The sequence below is a fragment of the Heteronotia binoei genome, chromosome 11 (genome assembly GCF_032191835.1).
Source record: "Heteronotia binoei isolate CCM8104 ecotype False Entrance Well chromosome 11, APGP_CSIRO_Hbin_v1, whole genome shotgun sequence".
Taxonomy (NCBI): domain Eukaryota; kingdom Metazoa; phylum Chordata; class Lepidosauria; order Squamata; family Gekkonidae; genus Heteronotia; species Heteronotia binoei.
Genome location: NC_083233.1, coordinates 76651595 through 76673181, shown reverse-complemented (window position 1 = coordinate 76673181; position 21587 = coordinate 76651595). Strand labels below are relative to the sequence as shown.

The 21587-nt window shown below is 46.9% G+C and overlaps 2 protein-coding genes across 2 annotated transcripts in view; one reads left to right on the top strand and one right to left on the bottom strand.

Annotated features, from left to right (window-relative positions):
* Positions 1-14373, bottom strand: part of SBNO1 (strawberry notch homolog 1) — a 44163-nt gene extending 29790 nt beyond the window's left edge. The window contains 9 exon segments of the mRNA XM_060248958.1: positions 108-198; positions 290-423; positions 1104-1264; positions 2012-2108; positions 2835-2935; positions 4143-4452; positions 5716-5820; positions 7078-7199; positions 14260-14373. Coding sequence (XP_060104941.1) covers positions 108-198; positions 290-423; positions 1104-1264; positions 2012-2108; positions 2835-2935; positions 4143-4452; positions 5716-5820; positions 7078-7197 — 1119 coding nt within the window. The 5' untranslated portion in view covers positions 7198-7199; positions 14260-14373.
* A 3828-nt stretch (positions 14374-18201) lies between these two features.
* KMT5A (lysine methyltransferase 5A) overlaps positions 18202-21587 on the top strand; it is a 28562-nt gene continuing 25176 nt past the window's right edge. The window contains exon 1 of the mRNA XM_060249271.1: positions 18202-18321. Coding sequence (XP_060105254.1) covers positions 18312-18321 — 10 coding nt within the window. The 5' untranslated portion in view covers positions 18202-18311. The remainder of the gene's footprint in view (positions 18322-21587) is intronic.

Below are 21587 nucleotides of genomic sequence, written 5' to 3'. Positions count from 1 at the left end.
AGAGTAACTCTTCTAAGCTCTGAGGCGCATGGCATTCATTGAACGCATGTCTTACATGTCTGCCTAACACTTCTGCCTCAATGACAGTAACCACCCCCCCTCCATACCTTGTTTAGAGAATGAACCAAAATATTTTTTGCTCCGATATCTCGCAAATCTCTTTCTGCATCGTATTTCAAGTCGTTTGAAACACTAAACCTAGAAGACAACAAATACAACTGTGAAGATACACATAAAAAATTTTTGCTTGTAAGTTTACGGCGATCGTATCTGCTGCCACCCTACTTACCACACTGCCCTCTTTCTACCCAGAAGGTAGTTTTCATAGATGATTCCACCTATGGTCCTTCCTTTCCCTACACCGGCCCCATCACCTATCAAGAAGCCAGCCCTGTCTCCGTTGGGTAGGAATGTTTCATGTTGCTGTAACAGAAAATTGCAAAGTATTGGAGGAGTTCAGCATAGAATACATCACCCACCATTCCCACTCTCTCTTGATTTAACTAAACCTCTTAAGGCAGGGGTGTCGAACTCATTTGTTATGAGGGCCGGATCAAACGTAAATTAGACCTTCTCAGGTCGGGCCATGTCAGGTCTGGCCAGGCGTGTTCCTATTTAAGATTAGGTAGCAGAGATATAAACTTTATAAAGGACAAAGACAAACACAATTAAAGATTTAAAAAAAAAAAAACTTAAAAACATGCTTAAAACATTAGTACTCATTGGTCTTAAAGGCGTTTTCATTGTATTTCTCCCATGGGACCCCGGGAATTGGGCAAAGGAAGCTCTGGCTCTTTCCTTCCTTCCCCAGGGGACCAGGAGGGGTTGGAGCCTCAGCCAATGGAGAATAGAGAAGTTTTGCTCTGTAGCTCCTGTGCGATTGAGGAAGCCTGGCAAAGCAAGCTGTAATGCAGAAGGAAGCAAGAGAGAGGGAGAAGGAAGCAGATGACCGCCAGTTGCTCGGGGGCCTGATAGGAACCCTTCAAGGGCTTGATTCGGCCACTGGGCCATATGTTTGATACCCGTCTTAAGGACTTTTTCTGGATATCTAGTAGACCAACATTTCAATAAAGGGTTCAAGTAAATCTTGCATGGTGACATACCTGGGCTGCGTAGGTGATAGCTTCCAGCTGTAATGCCGACAACCAGCCACTATCAATACTTTCTTCGGGGATTGAGGATTTATACCAAACCTCTGGAGGGGTAACACTGGAGAGTGAGCTGGTTTCTACCACTGGATCCGGATGGCGTAGACCAATTTTTACTGTTTGGGAGAGAGAGAGAGAGAGAGAGGGGGGATTAGTGCCATCAATATTTTGTACAACATCCTTGTACAGATTCTTTCACAGACAAACAAAACTTGTAATGTTCCCCAGAGCAAGCCTCTGCTCTCAAGAGAACTATAATTAGACAGTTCCAGCTTCCTACTTGAGCACCCAATTTAATTACCTTCCGGTATGAAAAGCCATTTGAAGAACCGTAACCTTACAAGCATGCAGGCCTCACCTCAACAGAAACGCAATAACAGCCAAGCTGGTAAGCTTTGTGAAGGAGTTAAAAATTCTAAAAATCACACCATTCCAGCGCCAATGCCTGAGCTAACAAAAATGTCTAGATGGCAGCGAAAACTGCTCGAGACCCACACTAGTAATGGGGAATAGACACATCTACCCACCACCCTCCATCTCTGCTTTGGATTAATTCTCGTTTTACAAACATCAGGATTTATGGCTCGGACCCAACGGAATGCATATGCATACACAAAAGTCCGGCCTGCGCAGCACAACTTTCTCCCTCTCCCCTTGTACCCCAAATGTCCCCTTTGCAATGCCGCTTGGGGGGAGCGACAAGCGCAGCATTTTGAGAAACAGCCAGAGGGACAGGCAAGAAGGAAGTCATGGGGGGGGGGGGTGTTCTTCTGTTTGTAGAAACACTCCCACGGATTGAAGCCTGTGCCTGCGTAACAATTAAAAGATTTTGCTTTTTAAAAAGAAAGGAAAGAAACACGTACATTTGATTGGCATGTACTCCGCATAAGTCTCTGCATGGCCCATCTCTTCTTCATCTTCCTCTTCAGGTTCATCTTCTTCTTTCGCTACTGGCACTTTCTGCAGCACATATCAGTATTCATTAAATCGTATATACTGAATCAAATGTTAAGATCAATCATGCAAACTGTGCAGGGATTTATCATGCTAAATACCAGTTATTAAATACCCTATCTTTTACGAGCCAGAATCACAATGAAAGGTCTTCTTTTAAACATTCTCCATCCTTCAACATAGGCTACCCTCAAGATGTTCCTTTACAAGAGCACAGACTAGATGTTGGCATCTTCTGTTCAAAAGGCACTAACACGCTCAGGAATGGTCTTGTGCTGCCTAGTTAATATAGTTTAACATTAAAAAGGTAAAGAGAGTCCCCCTGTGCAAGCACCAGTCGTTTCCAACTGTGGGGTGACATCGCATCACGACGTTTTCACAGACTTTTTATGGGGTGGTTTGCCATTGCCTTCCCCAGTCATCTACATTTCCCCCCCGCAGCAAGCTGGGTCCTCATTTTACCGACCTCAGAAAGATGGAAGGCTGAGTCAACCTTGAGCCGCCTACCTGAACCAGCTTCCACCAGGATCAAACTCAGGTCGTGAGCAGAGAGCTTAGACTGCAGTACTGCAGCTTTACCAAAAACATATCAGTTTGAGCCATGGTGACAAAACACCTGAAAAGACCTCAATTTGTTCTCTGGAAGTGGAAGGTGAGGAAGCAAGTGTGCATACACTGTTTCAGCACTGCTAACTGGCATTCCATTACAAAGTAGCAGGAAGATGTACCTACCATCGTAGGAGAAAAACTCCGCATTTTTAGATCATTTATCCATATTCTTGCTACTTCTTTAGTCGGGGCCTCCTTTTTCACAGCTCCGTTGCTGAGATCAGCTGCAAGAAGGATTCCAGTTTAATGGCATTTGCCAGTCAAAACTTCCCTAGTTGACAATTATACCTTCTCTCCTCTAGCTCAGGAGTACTCACTGCTCTTACACAAATATGCCAAAGTTGTCTGGAAGTTCCACCATAACCAAGTTAAGCAAGTTGCTGGTCAGTACACCAAGGTTGGCCATTTCAGAAGTTACCCTTCACCATACAGATCACCTTCAAGTTCATCATACGCAGGTTAAGGACAGGAAACCGTAAGCCCAGTTTTAGGAGAGGTTAAGCTTACCTGGCTTGGTGGTGTTTACCACCTTTGGAGACACTACATATATCTCTGTAAGAAAGTCAACATTTGAGGTCTCAATTGTTTTAAAAGTCTTCAAATGAAAACAGACCGTACTGCTTTCTCCCTCCCCCATCCAAATGTTAATTAGGGGCTTGATACCAGACTGCATGTGGCTTGTATCCCAAGGCTCATGAGAATTAAACAAACGCCTTAACCACCTGTCAAACCCATGATTCTTGTGCTACCAGCTACAAAATTAAAATATTGCATATAGTATAACTATACTGCCAGGGTTGATTAAAGTAAAACGATGGCTAATGAGTCTTTGAAACACTAACAAACTGAAAAGTAAAAATGCTCTAGACCAGGGGTGGCCAAACTTGCTTAAGAACCACACACAATAGATGTCAGATGTTTTGAGAGCCACAAGGACATGAGTGAAGGAGGGAGGAAAATAGATGGGGGAAGGGAGGGAGAGGTGGAAAGAAAGCAACTTTAAATGGATTCTGCAAGCCACCTGTGATATAAAAATGCCTTCTCCAAGCCAGCCGACGGAGTACTGGGGGCTTTGAGAGTCACACAATATGTGTAAATTAGCCACAGCTTGGCCTCCCCTGCTCTAGACAATGTATTTGGGAAAACACTTAAAATTATGGATCGCATGGAAACAGATGGCTATCAGTGTTCACATGTACCGATTTTCCCTGCACATATTAAAACTCTGCAATTGACTGCAACCTCTCAAATTAGCGTCTGTACACTCTTCTGGAGAATCATGCGCTCTGCACATTTAAAAAGCCATGCCTCCCCCAGCATCTAGCATAAACACACCGGAAGCATATTTCTGCAAATACTCTTCTTTAAAAGCCCCCACCCCATCCCAAGAAACTGAACAGCCCCTCCCCATTGGACTCCCCAGGCGCTTACTTGCTGCTGTTGCAACTGGCTGAGCGATGTTAGGAGGTGGTTTCAGCTTCATCAGTTCATTAAGACTATTATTTTTTAGCAGGTCTTTCAGCTGGATCTGGTCCTTGGAGGCTGCTGTGGTTAGAGCATTCCGTACCGTTGGCGCGGCAACGGAGGGGCGGGTAGTGGCGCTGGTCTGTATAATTTTCGCTACGGTGATCGTCTGCCGGTTAGTGGCAACGGGGGTGGTTTTTGTCATTACTATTGTCGTCCCCAAAGTCGGGAGCTGGTTTATCTGATTCAGTACAAAGGTGGTGGTAGACGGTGGTTGCTGTACCAACAGAAAACATGGGGTTTGTTTTCAAGAGAAGACCGCATACAAAAAAAAAAATTCCAAAGTATACAGTACTTACATTTGAACGTTCGTGGATTTATGATTATGGTGTTTTCAAATTTGACTTTGGTAAATTTTATATGGCCAGATACTCTTTGGAAACTTTCCTACAAAACTTCCTTATTTAAGTTGCTAATTCATGAGCAAAATCTCCCTCAGCAGGGTTTTTGAGGATGGAAAAGCAAAACTCTGCTGTGAAAGAATTACCTACTGTGAAGAAGCATGTAGCCAGTGCACAGAATGCCGAAGAAAACATTGGATTTATATCCCGCCCTCCACTCCAAATCTCAAGAGTGGCTCACAATCTTTTATCTTCCTCCCCCACAACAGACACCCTGTGAGGTGGGTGGGGTTGGAGAAGGCTCTCACAGCAGCTGCCCTTTCAAGGACAACCTCTGTCAGAGCAATGGCTAACCCAAGGCCATGCCAGCAGCTGCAAGTGGAGGAGTGGGGAATCAAACCCGGTTCTCCCAGATAAGAGAGCTATGGCTAACCCAAGACCATTCCAGCAGCTGCAAGTGGAGGAGCAGGGGATCAAACCCGGATCTCCCAGATAAGAATCCACATGCTTAATCACTACACCAAACAGGCTCTCTGAAGTAATGCATCAGGCAACCATGCGCAACTGCATGAATGGAGCCATTTGCTTTTGAGGGGACTTGGTACTCCATGAGTCTATGGCCTTGAAAGTTGTAGATACTTTCTACAAGAAGCTGCTGTCAGTGCCGGCTCTACAGAGCTGCTGCAAGCCCAGCACCCCAGGCAAGGTGCCCCGCTGACAGTGAGCACATGGCAGCATACCTGCACCTCAGAGCACGCTGGGAGGCTGCTGTTGCTCTGCTTCCAGCATCCGACACACGAGGCGAAGCAACAGTAGCCTTATGGCATGCTCTTAGGCGCAGGCACGCTGCCACTGCGCCTGCCTTGCCAGTTATTTCCCTCACACCAGAGGCAAGGACGGGTGGGAGGGCGAACCTGGCACTTTCCCAGGTCCGTGCCCCAGGCAGTAGCCTACGTCGGCCTAGTGCATGGGCCAGCTCTGGCTGCCACGTACATCCTTCTGCTCTACATAATCCTGGCATTTTTATTTTGAGCTACAAATGTCAACCATCTTACAAAAATTACGGGTACTAGAGACACGCGGCAAAGGAGTCTTGCGGCACCTTAGAAACAAGCTGCTTACAGGATCAGCTTACTTACCCTGATGTTCAATACAGCTGGAGAAGACGCAGTCTGTGCTTCTGCTTTAACGGCAACAGCTCCTTCGGTCTCTAAACCCAGTTCTAACGCATTAAGTGGTAATGACTAAACAAAGAAAAATCAAAGTTACATGGATAATGCAGCTTGGAAACGAGCTTTCATTAATACAACACGTGTGTTTCAATATTAGATGTATCCTAGCAAAGACACTTTTTGTATACAGAACTTCTACACTGAAAACATACACAAAATGTCCCATCCGGGGAGACTCATGCCTCAACAGGCTTCAATCCAAACAAATAAACACAATGGTAAATAACGCTGCGACCGGATGCATATTACGGATGACAATAAAAAGCAGGTGTGCGCAGACTGTCACTGTTAGCCAAAATCAATGACCACTAAGTCACTGATTTTATATAACAAAATCTGCATATTTTGCAGGGGACAATAACAACAAAGGCAACATCGAAAAGAATTACATTTTTACACAAGAAAATTGCCAGCAACATTATACCAAATTTAATCAATCTTGCTTTAAAGTTAAAAGAAGCACACAGCCAGGGAAATAAGGCCGTTTCCAAGAGTCTGTCATGCCACTAAGTCTTTCTGCTCTGGAACTGGATGCAAGGATGATTTACGGTACAGTATGTCAGTGGTCCCCAACCCTTTTGGCACCAGGGACCGGTTTTGTGGAAGACGATTTTTCCACGTACCGGATGGGAGGGGGGCACAATGGTTCCGGGATGATACAATTGTGCACTTTATTTTGATGTGGTGGTTAAGTGTGCAGACTCTTATCTGGGGGAACCAGGTTTGATTTTCCACTGCCCCACTTGCAGCGGCTGGAATGGCCTTGGGTCAGCCAGAGCTCTGGCAGAGGTTGTCCTTGAAAGGGCAGCTTCTGGGGAAAGCTCTCTCAGCTCCACCCATCTCACAGGGTGTCTGTTGTGGGGGACGAAGATATAGGAGATTGTGAGCCACTCTGAGATTCGCAGTGGAGGGCAGGATATAAATCCAATATATTATTATATTATTACATTGTAATATATAATGAAATAATTATACAACTCACGGCCCAGTTGCTAATGGACTGATTCCGGTCCACAGACTGGGAGTTGGGGACCCCTGCGGTATGTCATACATGAACAAACCATAATCAGCTTTGATTCTGTAGTAGCCAATCATGTAGCTTTGAGGAACAAGACAGTGCCCAGTGGTGATATATATTTGCAATAATGAGTTATTAAAGTACCCAGCTTTTTTTGCTCAGCTTATCAGTTATCAGTAGCACATTTCAAAAGATGGAAATCAAGACTACCTAACGTCATGAGAGATTAACAAAAGTTACAATTTTTCAACCTGCTGAATAGCTGGAGTCGCAAGACCCATATCTGCAGAATCGATGTCAAACAGATCATTTGGACTGATTCCGCTCTCGCTCAAAGCAGCAAGCAACAGATCCTGTCCCGGTTCCACCATTTCTGAAACAAAACATATCACAGGCATGTGAATAAAGAGTAGCAACTGCTTATACTAAATTACCTTCAGGAATTAACATTTCTCTCAGTTGCTCTTTTTCAAAAATGCAGCTACGAGGAGGTTTGATAGCCGTTAGACCCTTTGGCACCTATTTTTTTTCTTACCATTGTTAAAATGCATAAAGCACCCATGACATAAAGAGTATGGCTGAAAGTCCGTGATGCAAAGGGTTGCACTTCCTGTTAAATACACACTGTCAGCTCAAGTCACCCCCTTATCCAAGTGCCTGCTCTGAAGAACCTCCACCGTGTCATTGGGATGTAGTTTTAAAAAATTTGTTTAAGGCCAGGGGGTGAGACACTCCAGTGAAACCAGCAAGACTTGGACATGTTACTAGCATCACCCTATGGTACAGCCAGCTCCCTGTGCATTGCAGTGGTCTTCCCGCTAGTCTCCTGAACAGGGGAGACACAGGTAGGACTACACCACACAGCCCAGCTAATGGACACTCCCCCTATTATCCAGGAGTGCTGTGAACTCCCACCCTCTGTGCCACTTGTGGCACCCGTGGCCAGGCTGACCATTACACCCACCCACAGTAAGTATTCAAAAACGGCTGTGAATTGCTTACGATTCTGTTCTAGTACGTTGCAGCTTTTTATTGATTCAGAAGAGTTATCTGATGCATGCTGGCACAAGGAGCTTTGACTCCCAAAAACTTACACCCTGAAAATCTTGTTGGTCTATAAGGGGAACCAGGACTCAAATCTAGCAACCCTATCGAAGTATCCAAGTCACCAAAAAGCAACACTGAAACTTCCCCTTAATTTCAAAGGAACTTTGTAGGGTTCCACGGGGTTGGGAACACACAGAGCCCAAGTTACAGGCTCAACATATGAAGCTGCCTTATACTGAATCAGACCCTCAGTCCATCAAAGTCAGTATTGTCTACTCAGACTGGTAGCGGCTCTCCAGGGTCTCAAGCTGAGGTTTTTCAAGCCTATTTGCCTGGACCCTTTTGCCTGGCTCAAGACCTTGGCTATCTTTTAATATTTTCAAGACATCCATATTCCAACTCAAATTCAAGATGACGTAACTCATACAGAGATCTGTTAAAGAGTTCCTTGGAGGTACAGAGATGTTATTTGTCTAGAGCAGGGTTTCCCAAACTTTTCTTTCTCGTGGCCCAGTTATTTTTACACTTCTCCTTCGTGGCCCACTAAAATTTGGGGGTGGAGCCGGGAGACAGGACTTATGTCATTTCCTGTGGTGCCACTTCCAGGTCAAGTGATGTCACTTCCAGGGCACACTGAACCAAAACTCCACCAAAACCAAAACTCCACCTTTTCCTGTGACGTCACTTCCAAGGCACTCCCCCAAACCTGCCTCTTCTTCTGAAGTAACTTCATTTTCAGAAAAGTCTCTCTAAAACTCATGCTGAGACAAAATGGGGGTGGAAAGTGGGTGGTCTGCAACTTTTTCATACATTCCCAGGGTCCTCTCTTTCCACCCTCACACCTGCATGCACCTATCTGTTTGTGTGTTCTTCTCCAGCTTGCAAACACTCTGAATGCCCATGTTCAATTGCCTGAACAACCTACATACCCCTTCCTCAACAGCACTGGCCAGTGTATGCAGTTGGAAGTGCTGTTGTCACTGCCATCAGGAATGCCAGGGCTGTGTACCACCCACACTGGGCCCCGGCAGCTGCTGTACCTCAAAATATGTTGACACATTTAGTAGGCCCTTCCTTCAGCTGGTACCACTGGAACCCTGCCTCAAGCTACAACCAAGCTTGCTTGGTTTCAAGAAAATCTTTTGACAGCTATTTTTCATACTTTTCCTTGACTGAAACACTGGGGAATTGTTGTGAAAGGTAGCAGAGAATTGTACTGCAATTAATGAATTAATTTCAAGTTATATAAAGTTCATATAAGCTTTTCTGCAGTTATCCCAAAAAGGATATTTATGAGAGACTTGCAGCTTTTTACTGGCTGTGTTTCCCATCCTTTTAAAAGCAACCTGTTGTGCAGATATTTAGCCAGTGAACTTCTTTCATCCTTTTTAATATCTACAGGAGGAGTTTAATTTTGGTGTCAAACAGCTGTTAAAAGCAGGACCAGTAAAATGGTGCCAAGTTCATAATACAATCACTTCCAGTGCTCTTGAGATATACAGCAGTAATCTCCAATAATCTCTTTCTGCCGCACACCTCTAACTCCCACTCACTCACGCAGAAATCTCATAGAAAGGCCAGCTGGCTACAACTGGGAGCGCCAATTTTTCATCGACAGAGCTCCTATGTCTGCAACAGCAGTATGATGAACACAAAAGTTTCATCCAGTAAAAATGGAAGGAAAGAAAGGGAAAGAATGAAAGGAAAAGAAAAGAAAAAAAAGACATGGAAAGAAAGAACATAAGAATATAAGAGAAGCCATGCTGGATCAGACCAGTGGACCATCCAGTCCAAAATTCTCTCATACAATGCCCAAAAAGAACCAGAATGTCCACCAATGGGGCCAGGGCACTAGAAGCCCTCCCACTGTTGCTTCTCCCCACCCCCAGCACCAAGAATACAGACAGAGCATCCCTTGTAGACGGAAAAAGAAAGAAGGGTGGACAAAGGGGGAAAAAGACTTACTCATCATCAGATTACCCCAGACTGCCTGGGGGACGTTTGGTAAAAAAAAAGAAAAGCTAATGGAATGCCCACTCCCCACCCCTTCCAGCTGAAAAAAACACACACCCCTTCCCAGGCCTCCCAGGAAATCTCCCCAAAAGAGCATACTGCAAGGCACATGGAAGCTCATACCTTGAAGAACACTTCATGGATCTAAAGCGCCAGTGGATGCCAGCTTTTCTCTCAAACACTGGGAGAGGGGGAGAAGGAAGGAGGCAGCTCAGCTCCTCTCTCCACAACACAGAGACGGGGGAAGGAAGGAAGCCAAACAGAGCTCAGGCTTTGCAGCCTGTGTCAGTCTTCAAGGCTAGCTTTTCTCTGCACAACACAGAGATGGGAAAAGGAAGGGAGCCAAACAGAGCTCAGGCTTTGCAGCCTGTGTCAGTCTTCAAGGCTAGCTTTTCTCTGCACAACACAGAGATGGGGGAAGGAAGCCAAATGGAGCTCAGGCTTTGCAGCCTGTGTCAGTCTTCAAGGCTAGCTTTTCTCTGCACAACAGAGATGGTGGAAGGAAGGAAGCAGAGGTCATGCTTTGCTGGGGGTGGGGCTAGCTTTGGCTTTTTTTGTGACCCGGTAGTGAGGCTTCTGTGGCCTTGTACCAGGTCCCGACCCTGCAAATGAGAAACAGTGGTCTAGAGATATCAGAACATTACAGTGGAGCAAAAAATTTCGCAACACCTACAGCTGTTATTGTTACATATCCAGCACACTAGAGTTCAAATTGGTTTAATCTAACACAATAACAATGTTTTTGATTTAAAAACTCCATCCAGACTAACAGTAGACCATAAACGGGGAGGGATGGTGGCTCAGTGGTAGAGCATCTGCTTGGGAAGCAGAAGGTCCCAGGTTCAATCCCCGGCATCTCCAAAAAAGGGACCAGGCAAATAGGTGTGAAAAACCTCAGCTTGAGACCCTGGAGAGCCGCTGCCAGTCTGAGAAGACGATACTGACTTTGATGGACCGAGGGTCTGATTCAATATATTCATATGTTCAAACACGAAGGCCAGATAGATGCACTTCATGATCAATCTAGCATTCACTTCTCTCACAGGCAGACAAGAAGAACAAAGTTAGAGGAAAGAGGTTTTATTTACCAAAGATAAATTTGATCAAAGTTCGCACGTAACGGCTATTTCAATATACACCCCCCTTGACAGTACAGCAAAGCATAGGTTAATGATAAAGCACATGCAGTAAAAACATGCCTCTTGTATTTAAGATTCTGAGTTGAAAAGGTAAGCACCATTTACCCATATTCAGGCAGCATGTAGTGGGGAGGGAATTGAGAAATGAATATCAAATCTCACAGAATAAAATGCAAGATTCTTTAAAAATATGTAACAGTTCTGGGGACACAAAGCTATGTCTGCAAACACCCAACATGGACTGCCCTGGCAATCTGTTCACAGACAGCACACTAAAGGAGTTTACAGGTTTAGATTGTGCCTTGAATTCTTCACAAATGCATGCTTCCCAATCAATCCCTATAACCTTAAAACACTTCAACTCATAGAAGCAGTAAGTTCTTAAATCTTACTCTTCCATGTAAACACGTGTGCAAGACATAAACTTCCGGGTTGAGCCAAAAGTAGCTATGTAATTGTCACACAAATTTTCTACTTGCTCTCGATTAAAAAAATTCCCTTCAAAACAGCAATCAGGAGACTAACAAACCACATGAGAACAAATAGATAAAACCAAGCTTTTGATTTCAGGGGATTTTTTTTAGCAGATACTTCACATTTTACAGTAAAAAACCCCAAGTTTGCTTGCCAAAGAGATAAGAGGAAAAAAGTCTGGAAACGTTAGGGAACAAAAGGCATTTCTGCTTAGTCAGCCAGGAGGAACAAACTGCAGTTTTTCCCACCCTCCTCCCCTTAGGTTTTAGGGGCTGCAATCGTCTCTACCGTTTGCCCACTCAACAAGGCAGACACAAAGCTTTCCAGCATCCTTCGACAAAGAGCTTTGCTAGCTCAAGCCTCCAATGCATTTCGAAGGAACGCATAATCGCCAGCTCACTGAAGGAGCTCCATTTGCAAGCATGCGACTGCCACCGGCACTCCAGCAGCAGTGAAGTTTCCTCTGATCTTTTGCCGCTGAGGCTCCCTGGGCGCAGAACACGCCGCAGCAGACCACAAACGGAGCTCCGCAGCAAAACCACTCTCTAGCTTCCGCACCGCTGCGATCCCAGGGCATGTTTACTTGGCAGACCCATGGATACCAATGGGATTTACTCCTGCATAAACACACATAGAACCAGGCTTCGAGCAAGGCCAGATGATTGATTGTTACTAAGAAGCCCAGGCAAACCACTGAAAGAGCTCTCCGCACTGATGCTGCAATTCAGGTTGTTCCAGGAAGTATATGAGGGCCCTTAAAATATATAGTTACAAAGCACCACATACGCTAATAATGCTACACATACAGAGCCAGGTCAGTTACACACTCTGGTTGTGTTGGGCAGGAGTGGCCAAACTGAGGCTCGGGAGCCATGTGTGGCTCTTTCACACCTATTGTGTGGCTCTCAAAGCCCCCACCATCACATTGGCCAGCTTGGAGAATGCTTTTGTCTCTTTACATCACTTTGCCAAGCCAGCTGGCAGCTTGGGGAATGTATTTAAAGTTAAAGTTGCTTTCTTTCAGCCACTCCCCCCACCTACTTGCTTTCTTTCCACCTTTCCTTCATTCCTGTCTTGTGGCTCTCGAACACCTGGCATCCATGTCTTGTGGCTCTCAAGCATATGAGGTTTATTCTATGTGGCTCTTAGGTTAAGCAAGTTTGGCTACCCCTGCTGTAGGGTATGGGATGCTAAATGAGTATGACTTGGTCAGATGAACACAGATGCTGCCGCATGGACTAACAAAATTTGTGGCAAGGTATGAGGTTTTGTGTCTTACTATAGCTCCTCACCTGCCACAAATTTTGTAAGTCTTTCAGGTGCTCCTGGACTCTTTGCTACTCCTACCCCCACGGATAAGCAGATACAAGGCCAGTCTTCTAAAACTTTTAACAGAATGACACAGCATTGGAGCACAGGAGGTGTGAAATCCTTGCGCTGATCGGAAACGGGAGAGGAGGGAAGAGAACAGAGGCAGCATCCCACATAGAAACAAGACTCAAACTTTGGGGAATGGGGGTAGCAAGAGAACAATCAAGAATTTTGTATGTGGGGGGAGGCACAAGGGAATTTGCTGCACTGGGCAGGGAGTCTGACCAGATGACCCTGGAGCAGTGTTCCCTCTATGCTGAGTTAGAGTGAGTTAGCTCACGGATTTTTAGCCTAGTCCACGTCACCCATTTTTGCCTTAGCTCATGAAGGATGACCCCAGAGCACTCCCATTTATACAGCAGCTCCCCACTTTAAGACCAGCAGCTCACAAAGTAGCATTTTTGTTCACAAGACTCTGTAGCTTAGAGGAAACGTTTGCGGGAGATCTACGATTCTATGCATCGATATTTGCTCTATGCAGGGGTGGCCAAACTGTGGTCCTTTCACACAACAAACATTGTGTGGCTCTTGGGGAGTCCTCACAGCCCCACTGACTGGCAGCTTGGGAAAATGCAAGAATTTAAGTTGCTTTCTTTCCATCTCTCCACCACTCTCCCCCGTTATTTCTTTCCGCTCTCCCTCCCCATTTGAATCTCAAACATCTGACGCTCTCGTCTTTTGGCTCTCAGACATCTACTGTTTATTTACTCAATGCGGCTCTCGCGTTAAGCAAGCCTGGCCACCCCTGCCTCTGCGGTTCTAGGAATCGACATTCCCTCCATGCAGGGGTGGCCAAACTGTGGCTCAGGAGCCACATGTGGCCCTTTCACACAACACACATTGTGCGGCTCTTGGGCATTCCCCACTAGCTGGCAGCTGGGGAGAGTGCAAGAATTAAAGTGGCTTTCTTTCCATCTCTCCACCACTCCTCCCAGTTATTTCTTTCCTCTCTCCCTCCCTCCCCTTCTGTCTCCCAAACATCTCTTGGGGATTCCCCACAGCCCCACTAGCTGGCAGCTGGGGAGAGTGCAAGAATTAAAGTGGCTTTCTTTCCATCTCTCCACCACTCCTCCCAGTTATTTCTTTCCTCTCTCCCACCCTCCCCATGGAGAAAGCCCAGCCCAGCCCTGCTCCCTCCGGCCACGCTCGCCTGGGCGGGGGCGGCCGCGTGGGAAGAGGCCAGGGGTCTGCCTCGGCGTGAGGGGCTGCGGGCGGACGGACGTCGAACGCGCCCCCCACGAGAGGGCGGCGGGGCTGGGAGGCTGCCGGCCCTGAGGGGAGAGGAGGGGCGGCCAGAGGAAGAGCAGCGGCGGCGCCGTGCCTGAGGGGACTCCCTCCCCCGGTGCCTCGCGAGGGGCGGCAGGGCAGGGGGCCGCGGGGCTGACTCACTCTTGCCGTCTCCGGGGCGCTCCGGGCGCCGCCCGCTCGCCTTCCTTCCTTCGTGGGTTTCTCCGTCCGCCGCTTTCTAACTCGCCGCCGCCATCTTGGCTCTCCCTCCCTCCCCTCTCGAGGGGGAGGGGGGAGGAGAGCGGGCGGCGGGCGACGCCACAGGGCCACGTGACCTCGCGGCGGCGGCGCCTCCTGCTGCTGCTGTTGCCGCCTCCGCCCCCCTCCTGTTGCCGGGCGGCGCGCGCCTGCCTGCCTGCCCACCACGTGACCGTTCCGCTCAGACGCAGCTCTCTTTTCCCTTTCCCTTCCCACGCCTTCAGGAAAAGAGAGGAGCCGCAAGGAGATGCGCGCATGCGCGCCGGATCTCCTAGCGCCGCTGTTCCTCGAGGCCGCCCGCCATAGGCTGCGCCGCATCACGTGCTTAGCTCTCCCGCGGTTCGTTCGTTGTTTCGAAGATCACGTGGTTCGCCGCTCTTTTGGGGGGGGGTCGCCTTTCTTACCTCAGAGAAATCCGAAGGGAGCGGGAAGCGAGAAATAGGGGCGGGGAGGCGTCGAGAAGGATCCCGTCGACCGAGGGTTACCGGCTGGAGTAACCCCATAACTGCCGCCTCAGACGTAGCCGCAGACATAGGCCCAGTTTTCCGTTGGGAGGGGCAAAGAGAGGAGGTCGAGGAGACAGCCGCAGGAAGTCACGTGACCCGACCCTCTAAAATGGCGGCGCTGACGTCGTAACGCAAGGAGGTTGTCTGTACCGGTGCATGATGGGAGAAAGGGACGTGAGAGAAGGAACCATAATGGAGAGGTCGAATTGCACGACGCTGCGCAGGCTCAAGCGCACGTCCTCTTTTTGTCCCCACGTGGGGAGCACCCGCAGTAACAGCTGTTGTCCTGGTATTCGAACGTGTACTAAGGAGCATGCTCAGTATTGCAAGTGAAGGTCCGGCCTGGAATCATATTTTCCAACTCGGCTATAGAGAACGTTGCCTACCAGTGAGGTCTTCTGCTAGGGGGAAATGCTCCTTTTTAAAATATTCATTTCTGTATTTCCTATTATTTCATATTGCTATTACTAATTCCCTCTAGATGGTCTGCTGTGACAAAAAGCTGAAGATTTATAAAAACTATATGTAACTCGATTGTATAGAATCAAAATTGGAGGGAGCCTCCAATGTCATCTACTCCAACCCCCTGCGCAATGCAGGAAACTCACAAATACCTCCCCCTAAATTCACAGGATCTGCATTGCTCTCAGATGCCTATCCAGCCTCTGTTTAAAAACTTCCAAGGAAGCCGAGTCCCCACCACCTCCTGAGGAAGCATGTTCCACTGAGGAATTTATTTATTTATTTATTATTTATTTATTACTTTACATTTATATCCCGCCCTCTCCGCAAGCGGACTCAGGGCGGCTTACAGTATCATAAAAACAATCAATTTCCGCCATAAAAACAATCAATTCCATAAAACATATAAAACCATAAAACATTTATCAAGTTAAAAACTAGTACGCTATCTCAGTCTGGTCTGGCGGTATTGGGGTCTGACTATGACCGCCAGCTTCTGTAGGATGTCCGGTGGCAGCCCATTTTCAGTCAACCAGAAAAGCCTGCCTAAACAGTTCGGTCTTACAGGCCCTGCGGAACGCCGACAAATCCCGCAGGGCCCTTATAGCTTCTGGGAGGGTGTTCCAGAGTTCTGGTGCTGCCACCGAGAAGGCCCTAGATCTTGTTGCGGATAGCCTGGCTTCTTTTGGGCCAGGGGCAGACAGCAGATTTTTTGTCCCTGATCGCAGTGCTCTCTGGGGGATATATGGGGAAAGGCGGTCCCGTAGATAGGCAGGTCCCTGACCATAAACCGCTCTAACGGTCCGGAAGTTCTTCCTAATGTTGTGCTGGAAACTCTTCTGATTTCATTTCAACCCGTTGGTTCTGGTCCTACCTTCTGGGGCCATAGAAAACAATTCTACACCATCCTCTACATGATAGCCCTTCAAGTACTTGAAGATGGTGATCATACCACCTCTCAGCCACCTCTTCTCCAGGCTAAACACGCCCAGCTTCTGTCTTCATAGGACTTGTTCTCCAGACTCCTCACCATCTTTGTTGCCCTCCTCTGGACCCATTCCAGCTTGTCTATATGCTTCTTAAAATGTGGTGCCCAAAACTGAACACAGTACTCCAGGTGAGGTCTTACCAAAGCAGAGTAAAGCGATACCATCATTTCACGTGATGTGGACACTATACTTCTGTTAATACAGCCCAATATTGCATTTACTTTTTTAGCCACGGCATCACATTGTTGTACCCCATTTCATTGTCTAATGAAGTGCAAATGCACAAAAAGCTTACATTCTGGATAAAACTTCGTTGGTCTTAAAGGTGCTACTGGACTCCAACTTTGGTATAAAGAGTTTAAATGTGAAAATGTGCATGCTGAATACATGATGCCAACAAAACTGCACTCATAATAGAACTTGCCACAAATTATACTGTAAATGTGGATGTCCTCCAGAACAAAACGCTCAATTTAAAATGACTTCGAAACCAAGAAGCACTTTCTCAGATCTCAGACTGCTCTGGAATTAGTTGCCTTGAGTCTTGAAAGTCAGGATATAAATAATAGTATTATGCATTTATTTTATTTATTCTAAACTACACTGTTGTCTTGGACAACAGAAACCACTCTATTTCCACCCTTGTGTTGCCCCAACTGGCAGACAAAAAAATTTCTATGGCTGATAATAATAAAATCTATGTAAGCTTGCAAAATAGAGAACAAGCATCAGGAGCTATCACTGGCCTAATCTAATGAATTGTGGGAAAGGATGTGAGATATTCAGTCATGTGGGATTCAGTTATACATAAATACTATTTCCAGCAGCGTTCTTGGCCTCTGACAACTCCCAAGGACAGAAGTTTAAAGAGGAAATTGTTTCTCCCAGCATGAAGACTGAGAGAAAGTTAACTTTACCTATTCAATTTTGTCCTGTTGTGTTGCTGTCACCACAGCATGCATATTTCTGTGATGTGCAAATAAGGTGACAAATGGATCTAGAATATCCTTTCTATTTTAAGAGCATAAAAGAAGCCATGTTGGTTTACATAAATACAATTTTCAGCAGAATTCCTGTCCTGACAACTGCCAACAGCAGAAGCTTAAAGAGGCAATTATTTATTTCAGCATGGAAACCGAGGGAAGGCAACTCTACCTTTTGAATTGCACTTTATTGTGCTGCTGTTATATTTCTGTGAGGTGCAAATAAGATGGCAAATAGATCTAGAATACCCTTTTCCCATTTTCTAGAATAGCCTTTTCTATTTTCATAGCTGGACTTTGCCTATACTAAATGTTCTCTTTTGTAGTATATATTTGAAATGCCTTTTTAACCGAGACACATAGGAAAAACCCAGATGTGTGTGTATTTATATCAGGGTTAGGTGACGTTTCAGCCCCTGTTCAGACATGCATGAAAAGGTAGAAATGAGGAAGACGGGGGAGGGGGGGCGCGTAGAATGGCTATTCCACGGCACATTGCAGTGGTTGTTCCTTGCAGTAAAACAAAAATCTTTGCAAACAGATAACTGCAATAGCAGGAAATTTCCCGCATGTGCGAAGCAAGACCCGGGGAACTATTAGCCGCACAGCGTCTCTCGTACACACGTGGCGCAGGCTGGCAGAGAGAAGGGATACATCAGAGTCCTCTCCTCCAATCACCGTCCGCTCTTCCTTCCCGCTGGCCAATCAGCAGCCAGAGAACGCTCATTTTAAACACTCCTTCTCGGCAGAGAGCGCTAAGCTTTAAGAACGAAGAGGGGGAGGCGGGGCGGTTGAGCTATCCGTCAACCAGAGACTGGCTAGTTACGAGTAGCAGCTGGACAAACCAATCAGATCTCGCGAAGGACCCAGTTGTATCTTTTTGGAAGCAGTTGGTTACTCTCAAGAGGCGGGGTCAGATTTTTTTCATCCCCCCCCCCCCCGCGGTGAATTGTCAAACAGGGGGATCTCTTTGCTTCCAAAGACTTTAACGTGGTTAAATTTGGCTCTACGGGATCATGGCTAAAGGTAATTCTATTTTCTTTTGGGCTGGGGGCCAGCGCATGGGAGAGGAGTGGGAAGGGGATGCGACTTTTGCATAGGATGGGGGTGCTTGAACCCGGGGTTGCCTGAGAGGGTGCGGTAGGAAAGGGGGCTCCGGAGAGAGAGAGAGAGAGAGAGGCAGGAAGGGGAGGCCGGCTTTGGAAGGATAAACCAGGAGATTTTTCTGGAGTGTGGCTCTTTAAACAAAAGGGTCTAAATCAGGGGTGTCAAACATGCAGCCCAGGGGCCGAATCAGGCCCCCGTAGGGCTCCTATCAGGCCCCCGAACAACTGGCTGTCATCCGCTTCCTTCTCCCTATATCTTGCTTCCTTCTGCATCACAGCTTGCTTTGCAAGGCTTGCTCAATTGCACAACAGAGCCACTGAGCCAAGCCTTTCTTCCTTCTATTGGCTGAGGCTTCTCCCCCTCGGTTCCCTAGGGAAGGAAGGAAAGAGCCGGAGCTTCCTTTGCCCAGTTGCCTGGATCTCATGGGAGAAATACAAAGAACGCATCTTTACGACTAATGAGTGATAACATTTTGAGCATAATTTTAAGGTGTTTTTTTAAAATTGTGTTTGTCTGTGTTCTTTATAAAATTTATCTCTGCTACCTAATCTTAAATAGGTGCACACATGGCCCAGCCTGACATAGCCGGGCCCAACAAGGTCTCACTCATGTCAGATCTGGCCCTCATAACAAATGAGTTCGACGCCCCTGGTCTAAATAGTGTTCACTCAAAATGCAAAGCTAGGGGTGGTTTCGCACACGCTAAAAAATGCGGTTATGATCCACTTCATTGACTGTTTGTGAGTTGATTTTGCCATTTCACACAGTAAAATCCAGTTGCAAACAATGTTCCCTGTAAGCTGCAGAGCCTTGTGAGCAAAAATTCTACTTTGTGAGCTGCTGGCATTAAAGTTGGGAGCTAATGCATAAATTAGTGTGCTCTGGGGTCATCCTTCCTGAGCGAAGACAAAAGTGTGTGAGCTGGAGACTAAAAATCTGTGAGCTAGCTCACCCTGACTCAGCTTAGAGGGAACACTGGTTGCAAAGTGCATTGAAAAGTGCTATTTAGTGTGTGTGAAAGCACCCTGGGTTGGTTTTTCCCAGGTGTGCCAACAAAACCCCAGTCACAGGGGACTCAGTCTTATACTTTCGTACAAGGTACAGTGATGTCTGATGATGTCTTACACAAACCGCTTTCCAATACCAGTTTCATTCCCAAACTGTAAATGCCACAACTCAATGCAAATTGACTGGCTCCTCCCCCCCCCAGCACAGATTTCTGTCCCTCTCCCCATGTTACCCCCCCAAACATCCCAAGGCATATTCTCTCTCTCCCATGCTCTTTTCATCGGGCTTCAGTCTTTCTCGGTGAATCAATTGAAACTTCCTGATTCATCTGGCAACAGTATTTTTTTTTAAAAGGAACTTTTATTTCTTTTGTATGATAACCTTGACGCGGCGCTGTTCCAGAGCTAAGTGCAACTGACGAGGACAGAAGAGCCCTCCTTTGCAGAGCTGCTTCAGTCCAGGGTTGGCCAAACTTGCTTAACGCAAGAGTCACATAGAATAAACGTCGGATGTTTGAGAGCCAGAAGACAGGAAGGAAGGCAGCAGGAAGGAAAACAGATGAGGGGAGGGAGGGAGAAGTGGAAAGAAAGCAACTTTACCTGCCTCCTCCAAGCTGACAGCTGGCTTGGCTTGGAGAAGTGATTTAAAGAGAGAAATGCCTTCTCCAAGATGGCCAATGGCGTGGTGGGGGCTTCAAGAGCCACACAGTATGTGTGAAAGAGCCATAGTTCGACCACCCCTGGTAGAAGATGTGGAGTTCTATTATGTGTGTGTGTGTGTGCTTGTTTTCTTTTTTGCCATCACATCATGGCTGACTTACGGTGACCCTGTAGGGCAGGGGTGGCCAAACTGTGGCTCGGGAGCCACACGTGGCTCTTTCGCACATATTATTTGGCTCTTGAAGTCCCTACTGCCCCATCAGCCAGACATTTCTCTCTTTAAATCACTTCTCAAGCCAGCTGGTGGCTTGGAGAAGGCATCTGAAGTGAAAGTTGCTTTCTTTCCACCTCTCCCTCGCCTGTCGATTTGCCTGCCTTCCCTCCCTCCCTCCCTCTCTTGCGGCTCTCAAACATCTGTCATTCATGTTTTGCAGTTCCCAAACATCTGACGTTTATTCTGTGTGGCTCTTACATTAAGCAGGTTCGGCCACCCCCGCTGTGAGGTTTTCAAGGAAAGAGACATCAGAGGTGGTTTCCTCTGTGCCACAACAACCCTGGCACCCTGGGAGGTCTCCCATCCAAATACTAGCCAGGGCTAACCCTGTTTGGCATCTGAGGAGATCAGGCTCGCCGGGGCTGTCCAGGTCAGGGTGAATGTCTCTGTCTCTCCCCCCCACCTCATCTATCTAATGTCCTGACTCAGATAGGCCAGTCTAACCCGACCTTTTCATCAAGGGTCACTTCTGGTTAGTACTTGGATGAGAGGCCGCCAAGGAAATCAACCGTTCCTATACAAAGGCTGGCAATGGCAAACTACCTCTGAACGGCTCTTAACTTGAAAACCCTAGGCCAAGGGTGTCGAACTCTTTTGCTATGAGGGCCAGATCTGACATAAATGAGACCATGTTGGGTTGGGCCGGGCCACGTGTTACTTAAGATTAGGTAGCAGAGATATAAACTTTATAAAGGACAAAGACAAACACACATATATATTTTTTAAAAATTTAAAATACGCTTAAAACATCAGCACTCATTGGTCTTAAAGGTGCTTTCTTTGTATTTCTCCCACGGGATCCAGGGAACTGGGCAAAGGAAGCTCTGGCTCTTTCCTTCCTTTCCCAGGGGACGGGAAGGGGAGGGGAGAAGAGCCTCAGCCAAAAGAAGGAAGAGAGCCTTGGCTCAGTAGCTTTGCTGTGCGATTCAGAAAGCCTGGGGGGGGGAAGCTCTTCCTCCCCAAGGGAGGAGCCTCAGCCAATGGAGGAAATAGAAGTTTTGTTCTGTAGCTCTTGTGCACTTGAGCAAGCCTTGCAAAGCAAGCTGAGATGCAGAAGGAAGCAATATATAGGGAGAAGGAAGCAGATGACAGCCCGTTGCTGATAGGAGCCTTCGGGGGGCCTGATTCGGCCCCTGGGCTGCATGTTTGATGCCCCTGCCCTAGGAGGTCACTGTTAGACCGCTGTGACTTGATGGCAACACACACACATGCACACACATTCTTCTCTCTGTGGAGCTTGGAGA